Genomic DNA, 19,112 nt, shown 5'->3' on the forward strand with positions numbered 1-19,112 from the left:
TTTTGCAAAGTGAGCATCGTTTGATAAAAACTACACAATGAATACAAAAAGAAAATGTATGGTAGCAAAATGTTTCAAATTACCTGCTTGACATGGGCTTTCTTGACAGGACACAATAGTATCAGCTCCATCAGGAATAACAGTTAAAGTGAAATCAGGATCAGCATTAGCATTCTTTGTGAACTCCATACAGGCATACGTATAAGGACCACATCCAATGGCAGCCACATCAAACATGGCTTTGGCCTCAGTGAATTCTAGTGGTCCAGCATTGAGAAGACTTTTGGACACCTCTACATTATTCAGGGTCTGTTCATTATAGTTGAATCGTTGGCCTGAGCCATCCTCATTTCTGCTTCCATAGAGCCCCAGCCTCCAAAGGTTAGAACCAGTGACATCCATTGAGGAGTCAGTGAACTGGACTGTAGATGTTATATCCAGTTCGTTCTCCATGCCAGCAATAATATTTGATGCAGTGTAGCGCCACTGAAATCCTCTCACCTGCACACCTGTAGAAAAATGTCACAAATCTATATTTTAAAACGACAAAATCTATATTTTAAAACGACAAAATCTAGACCAAAAAGTCTCAGATTTGATGATTGCACTATTCATTTACATGCTTTTCATACATAGACCAGCATTTGGAAATATTACTAATATGAAAGAAAATGCATTTTGTACATGGAAATATTCTATCAATACATGTCTTATTCTGATCTATGAGAGGATTTCCTCGTCTGAAAATTAAGGTGAAGTACATTGGTAAAGTGCAATTATTTAGTGGAGTGCCAGTAAATTGTTTGGAATCAAAATGGTTCATGTACTTGCTTCCCATGCCAACATAAAATAGAAGTAATTATAATACATATGATTTGAGTCCTCAGTTGTTTTGACATATAATACAATGTAGTTACAGCATAACACAATTTCAAAAGGTTCTACATTGTCAAATTTCCAACTGATTCTTGGATTGGTGATGCAGCTCAGGAGGTCAAAGTCTCAAATTCTGAATTTCTTGTGACCCATCATTTTCAGGAATTTTGGGCAGATTTAATGGAATTGACCCGTTTTATCCACTCTTTCTAAAATACATGATATGCTGTCAAATTTATTTGACTTTTAACAAAATTGCCAAGAAACTTCTAAGAGCAATATTCCCACCCCCTCCAACTTACAAATTAGAAAAATGCTTTGCAAAGAAATGTAAAATAAGTGAATAAAACACAAAGACTTTCGTTACAGCAGCAGTCAGGAATTATCCGGTGGGCTTGTCATCGCTGTTTAGCAAACAGCAGCCACACAGTAGTTGATTTCATTTATCCCAATATTCATTTCATCAATGAACGAACATTAACGTCAGAGAGCAGGATTTTATCCATAATCCATTGTACTGTATTTGTGATCTTGCTAAAATGTAATTCCATATGCTATTTCTTTAAATAGGTGAAAAAAAAAATTACCATGGGTATACAGTTATCATCATCTATAAAAACTTAAAAGCACTTTTTGGTGGCTTACGATTCTGTCATCATAATTACTATGGGTATACAGTTATCATCATCTATAAAAACTTTACAACTTCCTTCATGAAATACCCCCCAAATGCACATTTTGGGGGCTTACGACAATTCTGTTAACAAGATGCAAAGACACAGGAGTACAGGCATATTCATGAGAAATGAGTGCCTCTGAGAAGATGTAAGTCTCCAGAGCCAAAGTGCAAACAATGGAATGGCATTTAAACAAAAGAGGATGGTAAACAGGTGGTTAGGTGACTACATCACCATGATAGACAGACAGGCGAAATTGAGGGACAGTGACAGTTGATTTATAGAAGGTAACTGAGAGAGGAGAATTTGTTGTTAGACAGGAGTACTTAGCACTAATGTGTTACATATGCTGGAATTACACATGAGGACAATGAAGAAAAGGGCACAACATGGTGAAAATATCCTATAGATTTACAAAAGGGTAGAAAAGACTAAGTAAATTAACAGATTGGTAGATAGGTGATCATCAAAGCAAGGGGTCAGAATATTCACTGTTACCAATTGCGCATAGAAAAATGAAAAGATAAGCCAGATTTAAGCATATAAAGAAATATCACTTGTAAAATCAAAACCCACCTCCTTGGGCTTCACAGATGGATGGCTAGCTTTCTTCAGTTGCTCCATTCATCATAAGGACTTCAGCTCATGTGATTAATATTCTCCTTAACTTTACAATTCATGACACTTGCAGCAAAACCATATTTCATTCACATATTGACAATAAATTCATCTTCTTTGCAGCAATGGAAGGCTGATGGAGTGAATGAGGCACACAATGATTCAACATAATTTGATTTTCCTCAAAATGCATCATGAGAAAAGATCTATCAGATTTTGTCATGGCAACGAAGTTATGATAGCATTCAGATGATTGTTTGAGCAATCGCAAGCAACTAATATTTGTACTGGAATAAAAGTAATTTGTATATAGTAACTTGAAAAACATCAATTTTGGTAGCATCTCCCTCATAACAGCCCCAGCATACTTGATATGACATTAATCATGAATGTGTAGATGATTTCCCTTCCACAATGTTGACCATGATACCTAGTCACCTCTAAATGCAGAGGTTTCAATTCGCATGTGTGTGTGTGTGTGTGTGTGTGTGTGTCAGTGTGTGTGTATTTGAAATGTCTAATTTTGCTGTCTAAATTATATGCTTGCTTGAGGGCATGTGTATTTCTTGATCATTCCCATGCCAATTGTTGTGAATGCAATTCTACATAAAAATCCTATGCTTTCAAGACAAACTCTTTTCATTTTTATATGAATTGAAAGAGAGTTGCCTTTCTTCAGCACTAGTTCTCTCTCTAATTTATCTCCCTATAGAGTCATATCAGAGGTAAACCTTTCAGATACCCGTCATTATTTATATACCTTACATACACAGGATTAATATTTTAGTTGGGAGAATTGAACATGATAAATATGATATATCAACAAACATTGCGACAAAGGTTAACCAATAATCCACAGATACACAAATTTGTGTATACCATATATCGACTGGGACTCGTCAAATATACACACATTTTAGGAGAAACAATCATGAACAGAGAACTATATCAGTTGGATTCATTACAAGATGTGATGTAATGTGGCACAATTATCATGACGACATGAAGTATACACACAATGATCTCTTTCACACAATGACAAAATGGAATGAAGTGACTATGGTAACATGTTCTAAATACTTGATGCCAATTTATATTTTAAGACCACTGAGATGTGATGGAATTATCTAATTATTAATACAGACACACAATGTAATGAAACAAGAACTGACAAGTGAATATTTGATCAAAACAAATTTTGTAATGTTTGTGGACATCAATCACAACATGTTAAACTGAACATGAACAAACTATGAAATGAATGTCAACATATACATTTACTTGGCCACCAGCAAAATATTCAACAAGAATAAAGAAAGCGATGAAGCAATGTTGCCTCCATAATCAATTTTCATTATCAGCCTCTAGTCAACCTCTAATTTTTGACAAAAAAATAATCATAATAATGATGATGATGAAACAGCATTTGTATGGCGCCATTTATCTGTTAGAAACATTCAAAGGCACCCAATAACATAACAATGAAAACAAATACTTTCCTCTTTTGTCTCTGAGATATTCTATATCAGACCTTACAATATTTCTTAACTGTCTTAAGATGATAAAGATAAATTCTGCAAAAAACAGAAAGCAGTACGAAACATGGATCCTGATGTGCCTTCTTGCACTGATAAGTGAATTGTAGATGGTACACAAACCTTCACATTCAGCAGGTGAGCAGCTAACAAGGACACTAGGGTCTGGCACTGGGATTAGGTTGAATACGGTACTGGGATTTTCTCCTTTCGCAAACTCCACACACACATACTGCACTTCAGAACACGACAGGCCTTGCATGTTGAGGTCAAATTCAACGTCTCCAAAGATCATGTCTTCAGTGACCCGCATCGTCTGTCCTTGCTGGTCATTGGTCAAGACCTAGATGAAGAGTGATGTATGATCGAGGCAGCATGGAGGCAGGATAGAAGATGGGCAGGCATTGTATGACAGTATGAAGGAAATAATCCACAGACAAGCATGAGAGACAGTTAAATGGAATGACATGATGACAACAGAAGAAAAGATGATAACAAACAGAAAGGAATGAAGTGAGTAAATCAAGGTAGACAATCAGTGCATGTGAACATGAATGACAGTATGGGTCAAATGTACAAATGAAACAAATAATGGTAAAAGGTGTATAAAAGAACATGTCATTGATGATACAAACAGGATTATTTCACAAATGAATAAGATAAGTGCAATGTTCACAACATGTAGAAACCAAACAAAAATCAGTGTGAAGCATGCATGTTTAAATATATAAATGAAAAGAAACCATGAAAAAAATATCCACCCAAACACAATGACAATGGCGTTAAGATGAATGGTTGTTATGATGAAAAAGGCAATGAATTCAGAAGAGGAGAGAAAAGACATGAAACACTCGATATAAAACTGTATTTTTCACAGATGTACTCAATGAGAAACATAAGGCAAGAAAATAACTCCAAAACTTTTTCACTGCATAAACATCAAATATAAAGAAATCAGCAATTGGACACAAGATATTTAGAATTGAACTAAGAATATCAACCATCTGTCTGTCTTTACAGCATCACCAGCTGTTGTATCAACCACTATTAGCATTCCAAATACTGTAAAACATGATATATTCGCGGCATTAATTTTTCACAAATTGGAGCAGACGGCCTTTTTTGCGGCATGAAATTTTCGCGACCTGCCACTGGCATTCAATGCATATAGTGTAGACAAGAACTTTCATGTGCATTTTAATTTCGCGAATCTTGGCGCTCGCGAAATTCGCGAAATCAAAATGCACGCGATCATTCCTCGTTTTACAGTATGCCATCCAACATGAATGAGATTTCCACAGACAACTGGCAGCATTGACACATCAGAGAGGACAGAATTGCAGTATTGTATGTGTGTGTTGGATTGAGAAATCATTTATGTCAGTGGATTAACACAAAGTTCAGCAAATTACAATTAATCTCTTCAACTTTTCTGCTTCCAGTTTTCCAGGATTATCTCTGCACAGAAAGTTATGTTTTCATACATGTAGGTGTTCCCTTGTTTGTTTTTCTGTGCGAAATAACTCAAGAACTGAATTGAATTGAATGAAACTTGCAAGAAGAGTAGTTAATGACACAGGTAACTGTATGATTGGATTTTGGTAGTGATCTGGGAAATTTTATGGAATTTTGACAGTTTTTTTTTTATTTTGGGGGGAGATACTGTCAATGAATTTGAGAATTCAAGCTGCACGTATTTGAAGTTTGCATATGCGCACTTAAGTGCGATCTGTGCTCTGATAAGGAGCCGCATAGCTGGAATACTCAAAGGCTTCCATTTGGGAAATTGGGTGATTTTCAGCATTCATTTACAAGTGGATATCATAAGTCTCTAAGGAAGAACAAGTGGTGAAAATTAGCTGCTTGGCGGAGGCCTGCACGATCAGAGTGCTGCTCTAGTTGACATTGATTTTGCTCCACATCTTCATCTAATCTGGCATACCTAGCCCAGGCACCAATGATATCCACTGCACAATACTTTTTTTTTCTCTTTCTTTCTTTATCCAGTTGTCTCTCTGTTTTTATTTTGTTTTTTGGGGGGTTTTGTGTTGTTGTTTTTCTTTCATTAGACCCAGTAGCATGGGGGATACCAACGAGTGGGAAGGCTGTCCTGGCTTGGATAAATTAAAGGACCTCAATACGATCTCAGTGTAAGTCCACACACAGATGAAGGCATAATAAGTACACGTACAGAACCAACATTGATGTGATTCTTTGGTTAATCTACTTAGTTTCAAAACTTCAAATACATGAAATTAAGGTGATACCATTAAATGGAAATGAAGAATTCCCATACCTGAGTTCTCTCACTATAGCGCCTTCCACTTCCATCCATGCGGGAACTGCCAAAAGCCCTCATGGCCCACAGTCCATCTCCTGCTACACCCACTCCCTGGCCACGTATTGACACCTCCATGGAATAAGGGTTGGAATAGCGACCATCAAGGACTGTACCACTCCGCACCTGGTTGCCAACATTTATAATCTGCAGATCTAAAGACAGAAAGGGAACAGAAAAGCTCTTAAGGATTGTTTGACACCCCTTACCTATCTTAGATATATGTTACTAACACAACTGGGATGCCAGGAATGTTGAAATAAAATTGTGACCCGCTACAACAAAAGGATCCTGAAGTCGCCGACGGCTGAGCCGAGCAAATCGAGTTTAAAGTCACAACATCAAAATTGGTCAAAACAATTGATTTCTGTTTCTGACATAATTTTGTAATCTAATGTTTTGACTATCATCTGCCGAAATGTTGAAGTTAAATGATCAAAGGAAAGGAAAGAAATCAGCATTTTTCTGGGCCAATTTTTTCAGACTTTCAACGTGAACAGAGACGTGTCCGAAGATTTGGATTTAGCGCTGCAGCTAGACTCTGCAGCTAGACTCCACCCCTAGCAACGAGGGAGTGATCTTATTGGTCAGTGCGTGGCATCCTTATTACTGATTGGTTGTGTGTGGACTGCTGGTGCTAGGCTTGAATGAACACTGTCAAGGTAGCTAGGAGCATGCCTTCTATTGTCAAGCGGGGAAAACTGTCTTGCCTCCCCTCGATTATGATAGCATCGGAAGGAAAACTTTGAAGGCGTTTATCTCGAAACTCTGATTTCCTCGACCACTCGACATGCCCTAATAAAATCATCGATAGCTCCGCAACCGAGTACTTTTATAAGTCATGTTATATATGAAATTAAAGAGGAAGAGTAAGGGAACAACGGCATTTCATTTTCAGAAAGCTGTCCTCCCCTGACTTTTGGATCCTTTTGTTGCAGCGGGTCACAATTATCATTCCATTTTCAATTCATTTTCCATAATTTTATATGCAACACAGTAAAGCTGTCAAGCATTATATACTTACCGACATAGCTTTTGATAAGAAAAAAAAAATTCTAGAAAATGTATCATTACAAAACATGATTATTGTAGTTACTTCTATTCTTTCAATACACTTTTTTTTTCAAAATGAGCATCAGTAAAGAGAAACTAGACAGTGAATAGAAATAGAAAATGATTCACAGCAAAATATTCAAATTACCTGCTTGACATGGGCTCTCTTGACAAGAGACAATAGTATCAGCTCCATCAGGAATAACGGTGAAAGAGAAATCTGGATCAGCATTAGCATTCTTTGTGAACTCCATACAGGCATACGTATAAGGACCACATCCAATGGCAGCCACATCAAACATGGCTTTGGCCTCAGTGAATTCTAGTGGTCCAGCATTGAGAAGACTTTTGGACACCTCCACATTATTCAGGGTCTGTTCATTATAGTTGAATCGTCGGCCTGAGCCATCCGCATTTCTGCTTCCATAGAGCCCCAGCCTCCAAAGGTTAGAACCAGTGACATCCATTGAGGATTCAGTGAACTGGACTGTAGATGTTATATCCAGTTCGTTCTCCATGCCAGCAATAATATTTGATGCAGTGTAGCGCCACTGAAATCCTCTCGCCTGCACACCTGTGAAAAAATTTCCCCAAATCTGTTACCATCCTGGTTCTAACAGACAAAATATTTTCAAAAATGCGACAACATCTAGACCAAGAAGTCTCAGAATCAATGATCTTGCTTTCCATTTACATGTACAATTTTGTATTTCATACAAAAACCATCATTTAAAAACACTATTGCTATGTAAATAAAATGCATTCTGTAGATGAATATAGTTTTTCAATACACGTATATGTCATATTCTGATTCATGTGAGGATTCCCTCTTTTCACATATCAAGTACATTGTTAAAGCCAAACTATTCAGCTAGGTGCTGGTAAATTGTCTGAAACAACAATGGCACTTGCTTCCTGTAAGTTATGAATGGAACATAGAATAGAAGAGATTTGAATTGAAGCTTAGATGGTGGAATCCAAGCACTCACCATTTATATACGTACATGTATGATATGAGACATAAGTTTTGACACAATTCTAAAAGGTTCAAAATTGCTAAACTTCCAACTGATTCTTGGATTGGCAACACAGCTCAGCATGTTACCAAATGCTGAAATTCTGAACATTTTTTTTAATACACATTTGAGCATATTTACTGGATTTGACCGGTTTCATCCAATCTTTTTCAAATACAAACATGTGGTAATTTTTTGTGATTTAAAACTACTGAAAAAAGGCTTCTTTAGCAACATAACCTCCCCCCCCCCCCCCCCCCCCCTCCTGACTTACAGGTCAGGAAAAGCTTTTTTGGAAGGAAAGTCAAATCAGGGATTTTAACACAAAATGTTAATTACAGCAGCAAATACAGCTAATTTGGTTGGTTTTTGTTCTAGTTCTTGTTTAACTAACAACTAAATATTATTGGATTTAATAAATCTATCCATGTATATACTTCATTAAGAATGAACATGAACATCAGATATCATAATTTTACTGTAACTTATCGTATTTGCGATCTTGCTAAAAGGTAATTCAGTGCTTCTTTTTTTTCAAATAGGTCAAAAATTAGACTCCAAGTACGAGGTAGTCTACATTTATCATCATCTTTAAAAATTCAAATACATAATTTGGATGCTCTTACAAATTCTGTTAATAAGTAGCAAAGACAGATGTGTATGAAAATAATCATGAAAAACAAGTACTCTCTGAAAAGGTAGAGTGCAAACAGATGACATAAACAGAAGATGGTAAGCAGGCAGGTGGTTAGGTGACTACATCACCATGATAGACAGACAGGGGAAGTTGAGGGACAGTGGCAATACATTTACAGAAGGTAACTGAGAGAAGAGAATTTGTTGTTAGACAGGAGTACTTAGCACCAATGTGTTACATATGCTGGAATTACACATGAGGACAATGAAGAAAAGGGCACAACATGGTGAAAATATCCTGTAGATTTACAACAGGGTAGAAAAGACTAAGTAAATTAACAGGTTGGCAGAAAGGTGATCATCAAAGCAAGGGGTCAGAATATTTACTGTTACCAATTGTGCATAGAAAAATGAAAAGACAAGCCGGATTTAAGGATAAAAAAAAAATATCACTTGCAAAATCAAAACCCACCTCCTTGGGCTTCACAGATGGATGACTAGCTTTCTTCAGTTGCTCCATTCATCACAAGGACTTCAGCTCATGTGATTAATATTCTCCTTAACTTAGTTCATGACACTTGCAGCAAAACCATATTTCATTCACATATTGACAATTAATTCATCTTCTTTGCAGCAATGGAAGGCTGATGGAGTGAATGAGGCACACAATGATTTAACATGATTTGATTTTCCTCAAAATGCATCATGAGAAAGGATCTATCAGATTTTGTCATGGCAACCAACTCATTCAGATGATCATTTGAGCAATCTCAAAAGCAGTATCTGTACTGGAGTAAAAATGATTTGAATGTAGTAACTCAAAAACATCCATTTTGGTGACACACAAAACAGCCCTAGCATACTTGATACTAAAGAAATCATGAATGTGTAAATGACTTCCCTTCTACAATGTTGACCATGGTACCTAGTCACTTCTCAATGCAGAGGTTTCAATTCTTATGTGTGTGTCTGTGTGTTTGTTCGTGTGTCTGTGTGTGTGTGTTTGAGATGTTTCATTTTGCTGTCTATACTGTCCGCTTGCTTGAGGGCATGAGTATTACTCGATTGTTCCCATGCTAATTGTTGTGAATGCAGTATGACATAAAAATCCTATGCTTTCAAGACAAGCTCTTTATTTCTTTATGAATTGCAAGAGAGTTGCCCTTCTTCAAAGAGTCATATCAGAGGTACACCTTTCAGGTACCCCTCATTATATACATGTACATGTACCTTACATACACATCAGGAGTAAATACTTTGGGAGAATTGAATATGATGAATATGACATATTGACAAACATTGCAACAAGGTTAGCCAATAATCCACAAATTTGTGTATATGCTAGATTTCGACTGGGACTTGTCGAATATACACATATTTCAGGAGGAACAATAATGTAAAGAGTATGATGTCGGTTGGAGTCAAAACATGATGTGATGTAATGTGGCACAATTTTCATGACAACATAAAGCACACACACCATGATCTGATATACTTCACACAGTGACAAAATGGAATGAAGTGACTATTGTAACATGTTCAAAACACTTGATGCCAATCGATTTCTTGCCAACACAGATGTGTATGGAATGAATTAATTACCAACACAGACACACAATGTAATGACACAAAAAGTGACAAGTGAATACTTCATCCAAACAAATTTTGTAATGTTTGTAGCCATCAATGACACACATGTTAAAAGTAATCAGCACTGACACGACATGAACAAACTATGAAATGAATGTCAACACATATATACAAATGTATTAACTTGGCCACCAGCAAAATATTCAATAAGCACAAAGAAAGCAATGTTGCCTCCAAATCAAATTTGCATAAATCAGCCCATTATTTTTGACAAAAAATAATCATAACACTAAAACAAAAACTATGTTTCTCTTTTGCCTCTATTCTATATCAGACCTTACAATAATACTAATTGTCTCTTTATTATTAAGTCTGCAAAAACAGAAAGCAGTAAAAAACAGGATCCTGATGTGCCTTCTTGCACTGATAAGTGAATTGTAGATGCTACACAAACCTTCACATTCAGCAGGTGAGCAGCTAACAAGGACACTAGGGTCTGGCACTGGGATTAGGTTGAATACGGTACTTGGATCTTCTCCTTTCGCAAACTCCACACACACATACTGCACTTCAGAACATGACAGGCCTTGCATGTTGAGGTCAAACTCAACATCTCCAAAGATCATATCTTCAGTGACCCGCATCGTCTGTCCTTGCTGGTCATCGGTCAAGACCTAGATGAAGAGAGATGTATGATGGAGGCAGCAGGGAGGCAGGATAGAAGATGGGCAGGCATTGTATGACAGTATGAAGGAAATAATCCACAGACAAGCATGAGAGAAAGTTAAATGGAATGACATGATGACAACAGAAGAAAAGATGATAACAAATAGAAAGGAATGAAGTGAGTAAATCAAGGTAGACAATCAGTGCATGTGAACATGAATGACAGTATGGGTCAAATGTACAAATGAAACAAATAAAAGCAAGTCATTGATGATACAAGCAGTTGTCGACAAGAATTCACAGATGGATGGTAAGATAAGGGCAATGTTCACAACACATCGAAATCAAACAAAAAAATAAGTGAGATGCATGCAAGTTTAAATACATAATGAAAAAGAAAAGAACCATGAAAAATATCAAAAACACAATGAAAAGGGTGTTAATATAATAGGTTGTTATGATGAAGAAAGTAATGCATTAAGAAGAGGAGAGAGAATAAAGAAACAATTAAGTATGCAATTGCATTTTTTTTTTAACAGATGTAATCAATGTGAAACATAAGGCAAGAAAATAACTCAAATCATTACCCTTGTACTGCCATCAAACATTTTTAAAAATGCAACAACTGGACATAACATATTTTATCTAGAATTGGACTGAGAATATCAACCATCAGTCTGTCTTTAAGGCATTACCAGCTGTTGTATAGCTGTATCAACCACTAATAGCATTCCAAACAAATATGCCATCCAAAATGTGGAGAGAGTATTACTGGCAGAATTGATCCATTGAATACATACACATCATGGAAGACAGAATAATGTGTGTCTTGGAATGAAAAATTATCAGTGTCAATGGATTTATACAGAATTCAGCAAATAATAATTAGTCTCTGCAACCATTCTACCTGCAGTTTTCCATAATTTCACACTGATTTTCCTCCACATCTTATAATCACATCTTTATCTCATCTGGAATACCCAGCCCAGGTACCAAAGATATCCACTGTACATTTTTTTTTTTTTTTTTTTTTTGGGGGGGGGGGGGTGGGGGGTGGGGGTGGGGGTGGGGTGGCCTGGCTTGGATAAACTAGAGAATCCCTGTAACTCATTGTACACATCTTCAATGATCTCTGTGCAAGGCCCTACATGGATGAAGGCATTTCAACTGGAGTCGACCATTACAAATGAGCATACATACTTTGATGCACAAATATTCATTGACATGGGCTATTGGTGGGTTTCTTGGGCAGTAAATCAAGATTGATTCAACCATGAATCACCATGACCACTTGTGGGTCCCTAAATACTGGGTCTTCATGGTAATAAAACTGAAACCAAAAGAAGACCTGAAAGCATAATGCCCTTTGGCACCCTTTCAGCTAGAGGCATTGAAGTCAAGAGTAAATGCACCTACCTGAGTTCTCTCACTATAGCGCCTTCCACTTCCATCCATGCGGGAACTGCCAAAAGCCCTCATGGCCCACAGTCCATCTCCTGCTACACCCACTCCCTGGCCAGTGATGGCCACTTCCATGGAGTAGGGGTTAGAGTAGCGACCATCCAGGACAGTGCCACTTTGCACCCGATCCCTCACATTCACAATCCTCAAATCTGGGCAGACAAATACAAGAAATTTCAAATCAGTGATCAACACACTGCCATTAGTGAGTCTCAAATATGCAGTCCAAGGGATTTTTTTCCAACATAAGACTGACTTCCATGTTCTGCTGTAACTACTATCTGTATAAAGTATCAGGACAACATTTTACTGCTTGTATTTTATGTGTTCAAGACCTATGACTAGTGTTCCTCCCGAGATGGCATTCATGAAGTAGTACAAACACAACAACAAAAAATGACATGTATATGATGACCAGTGAATAGCTGCTTTGGGCAAGAGAAGCCTACTATGTATCACTAAGTGAACATACAATATGATCCATTCAAAAATGCATCATCTTATCCTGCTCACAATAAAAGACATAATATATAAAAGGATGATTTATTATTGCTCAGAATATAGTGTACATTGTATGTAAGAACAGATGCAAGAAAGGCACTGAGAGAAATGTATTCCATGTATATAATACCTGCACGACATTCACTCCTCTGACAAGACGCAATGGTGTCCCCTTCAGGGTAGACCGAAAAGGAAAAGGGGGGATCTGCCCTATCATTCTTGGTGAACTCCACACAGACGTACTCGAATGGACCACATCCGATGGCAAGTATATCAAAATTGGCGATGGCTTCTGTAAACTCCAGAGGGCCAGCATTGAGTAGATCCATGGACATTTCATTGTTGTTCAGAGTCTGGCTGTTGTAGTTGAACTTTTCACCAGACCCATCGCTGTTTTTGCTACCATACATGCCTAGTCTCCACAGACGAGAGCCAGTTACATCAGCAGTTGCAGGGTTGAACTGCACAGTAGAGGTGAGCTGTAGCTCATTCTCTATGCCTGCAATAACATCTGATGCTTGAAATTCCCAGGTGAGACCTGTGGCTTGTACACCTGAAAAAATGACAAACAGACAGTGTCTGAAATTTGCCTACAAACAGTATCTCTCACTCTCCTTTCTCATACACCATAATACTACACTTTCTTATCTGTATGTGATGCTGCTTGCTTCTGAGTATACAAAGTACTCAAATTTCAGACACTTATTTTGATACAATTGATACAAAGATTCAAGCACACTGCACATGCCTAATACTGTTGATATGCAAAATTTGTTCTACCTGGACACTGTACAATACCAAGGCTATGAAATACTAAAATCTTATGTCCTACAAGCCTTTCTCCAAGAGCATAGTAAACAAATACTACCAACAAGAAGTGATACAATATAAATCTTTCAATTTTAAAGATGAATAATGTAAAAAAAATCATAAGCTATAAATAGATATAGTGTAATCCTAATGATTCATTATGTAAAAAAAACAACAATGTCTCCAAGGATACCGATGCATAAAAATTCCAAGGTTAATCTGTAAACTGCATTAAGCTCATTCTAGATAATGGCATAACAGACTCTTCCATGCACTTAAACACAATGTCAAGTGGTTAAATGTCATTTACCATGACATATTATCTTACTATACCATTCATATTGATTTTATTTCACCTCCTGGAGTTATCATTATGCCCTCATCGGTAGAAACTTACCTATTATGGACAGACAATGAAGCACAGGATGTCAAGCATGTGTCAAAAAAAAAAATGAAATGTTGCAGTGTATATGAATTAGAGCAGTTATGGGAGTGGTTAGTTTTCACAAGATACTTCACATGTAATGACTTACAGGTTACAGACACTGAACACAAATGAAATGGGCACACTTTATGTTGGAGAAAGTAGTGTTTCCTTAGTAATAGCCATGGTACTATTGGCTAAACTATTAGTCATCTTTCAAGCATTCAAGCAATATTTGAACTAACATGTTCCAAATTCAAGAACACATAGGCCACCAGTCCTGATCAAGAATCTGGCACTTGTGCAGTATGAACTGGTCTGCCTATACTATATGAACGAAGAAGAACTCAGATAGGGGGATAACATCAAGAGGTAACTATGGAAGTGTGGTGTCTTTGTGTTTGTTTGGTTTTTTTCCAGGAGTATATCCTCTCACTCTCCCTCTCTTGACTGGCAGGTGTTTTCGCCTGATTAGAACTTTAGCAATCCCTTATTCTTTCTGAAGACATTAGGCTGCCTGACTCAATTTGTGTTTGGGTTGTGTGAATTATATTAACATGATTTGAGGAAGACCAAATTGTCAGAAAATTGCTGTAATGCAAAGAAACAGAAACCTGTTGCATAGAAAATTTAGGGGATAACTTGGTTAGATTAGCTAAAAGGAGTGATTTTTACCACAAATTCCACCAAAAATGTCCTATCCTTGTTAAAGGGTGTATACAGTTCTGGTCGAGGTGAAGATTTAGCTTTTAACGTTTTGTGAGATATTCAGAAACCACTCTATGAGATGTCAAAGAGCATGCAGTTCTAAGGGGTATCAAAAGTTTATTCGATGAAAATCGGTTTTGAAATGGCTGAGATATCCAAAAACAAGGTGAAACAAAGAGATACTAATAAAGTTGGGGCATGTCGCCTTTTATTATTAGCACTTTTTGGGATATCTCAGCCATTTGAAAACCAATTTTCATCAAATAAATGTTGAATCCTTCTTAAAATTACATGCTCTTTCATATTTCATAAGAGGCTTTTCATTATCTCACTTAGGAATGTTCAAAACATGAATCCCTACCTCAACCAGTACTGTACAGTCCCTTTAACATCTTGCGACTGAACTGTGTCCACAACCACCTGTGTCTAATAGATCATTTGGGTTGGATATGTGTGTGTGTGTGTGTGTGTGTGTGTGTGTGTGGAACATCTAGAAGGATATATCTGATTCTAAGTGAACTGTATATTATGTGACAGACCAAATGTGAAAGAGCAAACCATCAACTTTTTGTATTGTATCAAATAATGTCATACTTTTACACAGGGTTGTGATGAGGATTTGAATGGGGGAGCTGGGCTCTCTAATCTACATGTAAGTGAGACATACTGTAATGCAAGACATGCACCTCTCGCACACTGGATACAGTTTGGTGTTTATATATGAGGAATACATATCTTTTTTTTTTTAAGGAGAAAAGAGAATTCATGCAATAGGTCAACGATGAAAAAGGTAATAATGCCTCCAGCACCCTTCGGGTAGAGGCATAAAAATCAGTCACCTCCTTAACAAAATAACATTGTCTTACTTCTGTTTCATTTGATATCTATTATTCAGACATAATTTTGCCAATCACTAAAACCTATAGAGCCTTAAAATGCATTTAATCATCAAAAGCAAAATTCAGTAAAAGAAACCCCCAAAACTGTCTACCTGATTCTAGCTTTGGAAAAGAGCCATTTGTAACTATAAATGACAAAGCGCAACAGACACACCTAATAGCAATGATCACTTGAACCTTATCCAAAGGCATCTTGCTCTTCATTACCTTAAATCAAATGTTAATTTCTTGGGCAATTTCTGTTGCATCAAGTCATTCTAAACACAATGCCTCCGGCACCACTTCGTGTCAACATGAGAACCGCCCGGGGTCGAGTACTCACTCATGTATGGCAAGTTAACCTTCCAGGCAGTCTTGCAGACTATTACCCATGAAGAACAAAGCAAATTTGGGGAGCTTTGGGGGACCTCCATGAGGTCATTGTGTCTATGCATACATTTCATTGCACTAGTAATTATACCTGCGAAGTTTGTAGAAAAATTGACCATGTCTTTTCAAAGAGAGAATCAAAATGACAAAACTTGCCCTTACTTTGGTCCAGCCTGAATCTGCCTTAAACAAACTTGGAATTACACTTACTAAATGTACATTGTATCTACTCACAGCATTTCTGCGTAATTATGAATTTTTTGGGTACAACTGTCTAATTTGGGGGTTCTGGGCACCTTAGCGGCTTCTCAGTGGAGCATGGCACCCATTTGAACAAGATATAAATTCTATAATTCTGGTGATAATACCTGAAAAGTTTGATGCAAAACTGACCATGCCCTTTCAAGAAGATGACAAAAGTGTAAAAACTAGACCTGAATTTGCACCCTCCCCTGTTCTGTCAAGGACAATTTTGAAAGTGCAGGCACCAATGTACTTCGTCATAGTATATTCTGGGTCTAGAGAAATAGACTTTTAAAAGATTCCTTTATTTCACTGTTTTGGAGCACCCTGGGGGCTCAAGGTGGGGGCAGTAATGCCTATTTGAACAAATTGAGATCCTATTATATGTACCGTAGAAATACTATAATAAGTTAGGTAAAATTTGTCATGGGTTTTAAAAGAAGCAAAAATAAAAAAAGTTCAGTCATAAAAGGCGACACATGACATACAAGACAATGAATGATTGCACTCGCTCACTTAAAACTTTTGGCTCAGATTAGTTAATGACAAATCTAACAAAATATCTTTGGAAGCAAGTTTACCCTTATCAACTAGTTGTGAGCTACAAATTTAGGAAAACTATGAAATCTCTCATTCCTGAATTATATTTTCCTGACCTTCCCTTTCCCTCTCCTATTGGCGAAAGGAAATTCATGCATAAAAAAACCCAGAAAACAAAACAAACAACATCAAGGAGAGTTTCATGTTTAATTTGTGCACGTCAAACTTTCCAGGGAATGGCATATCAGCATGTACAGCCATATGACAACATGCTAAAAAAAAACATGCTGGAATTACAACCATGTGCATTCTAGGATCTGATATTACCATTCTAGTTATCTGGAGTGTAGTGCAACATTGTGGATTTAACATAAACTGACAGCAAAGGTCATGTCAGAACAAAGACATCCAGTAAATAGTAAGATTCATGAAACCCACCTACTCTTTCCTTGACTGTCCAGGTTGATGAGTAGACTTTCCTGGCCAACAGTCGCGGCTTCATAAAGCGGCTTTTAGTCAAGATAGGGTTTGTTAGTTTGACTTCCTTGCTCTTACTGAGTACTGATGTCAAGTATTAATCCGTAAGTAGCCTTGTTAAGGAAGCGAGCTCCTTCCTCTCTGAAGGAAAATCAGTTTTGTTGACAAAAACCTTACAGGAGCACTCTGGCCGCTTTAATGCTGTGGCATTAATCAAACTTGCAAGTTGCATTGTAATTGATTGTAGAATCTCACTTATCAAAACCTTGCGGCGCTTTCATGGTGTGATTCGCAAGAGCACCGAGGATGGCAGATGAGATGAAAAGAACACTGATGAAACACGGTGTGAAAACATGAGAATAATGCTAAAGATGAAAGAGATGAAAGATAATCAGCACTCACACAAAAACTTTTTCTTGACAAACACCACAATCAGAAGCATGAATGATACAATCACACACAACACGCTCTTCCACATTTTGTTCATATTTTTTTTCGCACAGTTTGTGTACATAGTGGCTATGATTCACAATGTATGAGAACACAACAAGAGAATGATGAAATTCTGTCAATACTGAAAGAGATGAAATTTGTCAATGCCAGAACGAGTATGACACAAATGTAGTAGCTGACAGAACGATAGCACAATGAGAATCATGAACAGCTTTTACTTTAGTTTGCATGTGACAAAACATTCAGACAGGTGATATTCACAAACATTTACGGACTGAGGAATGAATATGAAGTACACATACACTAGTTAATGGATTAACACACTTTCGGAGTTAAATTCAGTTTTATCATGGAGAACACCTACAACGTGTAATAATATTTCCTGCTTGTGGTGTCCTCACGCAGTGGCTTCCATTCAGAGTTGCAAAACAAACTTATGTGATCATCACTCATGATTTGTTTTAACTTATTGCGTTGTGATAAAAATTCATGAAAGTACACCCCTGACACATTCAAGAAGTGAGGGCTTACGTACAGATAGACCAGTATCAGCTTACATTATTATCGCTCTTATCTTTTGTTCGTGGATTAGTTCTTTTGGAATACATTGGTTAGGTAAAGCTTCAGATATATGTAATTATAAATTATATGCCCTTTTGCAGGTTTTTTGGTTTTCTGTCCTCTCAAATGTTATGATTGTTTGATATTCCACGAAACAAAATAAAAAGGGGGAAAATACTGATCCTCAGCATTATCCTTACAACTGTTTAATTTTGGTGAGCAAACCTAGCTGTCTGTTTGTCATTCTCAATGCTGTATACACTTTCTCACCTTTGCACTCTGGTGCACTTGTACAGCCAGTCAGAGCAGATTCATCGGGAAACCCACTATACTCGTAATCAAGACCACCCTTGGTCCTTGGAGCATCACCACGATCAAGCCTGGTACAGATGTAGAGAAGATCTGAACACTGAGCAGTAGGGTCGGTCAGTCTGAAGTCCACCGACTCAAACCTGAATTGCTCTTTCTTCTTGTAGTGTTGAGCCTGCTGCTCTTCCGTTAAGGTCTGTCTTTGATAGCCAAACCTTGAAAAAAGAAATAGATTGGAAGAAATAAAAAAAAAAATAAGAAAAGTTCAGGAAATGATAGTTGTTCACAGTGCAGAAGAATAAAATAATTTCCACAATTCCAGGTAGTTTCAAGGTAAACAATCTCTTTTATC

At 37.1% G+C, this 19,112-nt stretch overlaps 1 protein-coding gene across 1 annotated transcript in view; it reads right to left on the reverse strand.

The window, feature by feature from the left end:
• The window catches only part of LOC139725807 (uncharacterized), a 92,122-nt gene that overhangs the window by 65,822 nt on the left and 7,188 nt on the right, over positions 1-19,112 (reverse strand). The window contains 8 exon segments of the mRNA XM_071636886.1: positions 84-509; positions 3,830-4,049; positions 6,003-6,199; positions 7,246-7,671; positions 10,794-11,013; positions 12,422-12,618; positions 13,098-13,520; positions 18,722-18,975. Coding sequence (XP_071492987.1) covers positions 84-509; positions 3,830-4,049; positions 6,003-6,199; positions 7,246-7,671; positions 10,794-11,013; positions 12,422-12,618; positions 13,098-13,520; positions 18,722-18,975 — 2,363 coding nt within the window.

Source organism: Diadema antillarum, unplaced genomic scaffold (assembly GCF_040938485.1).
Source record: "Diadema antillarum isolate AM-2024a unplaced genomic scaffold, OU_Dant_1.0 seq00000059_RagTag, whole genome shotgun sequence".
Taxonomy (NCBI): domain Eukaryota; kingdom Metazoa; phylum Echinodermata; class Echinoidea; order Diadematoida; family Diadematidae; genus Diadema; species Diadema antillarum.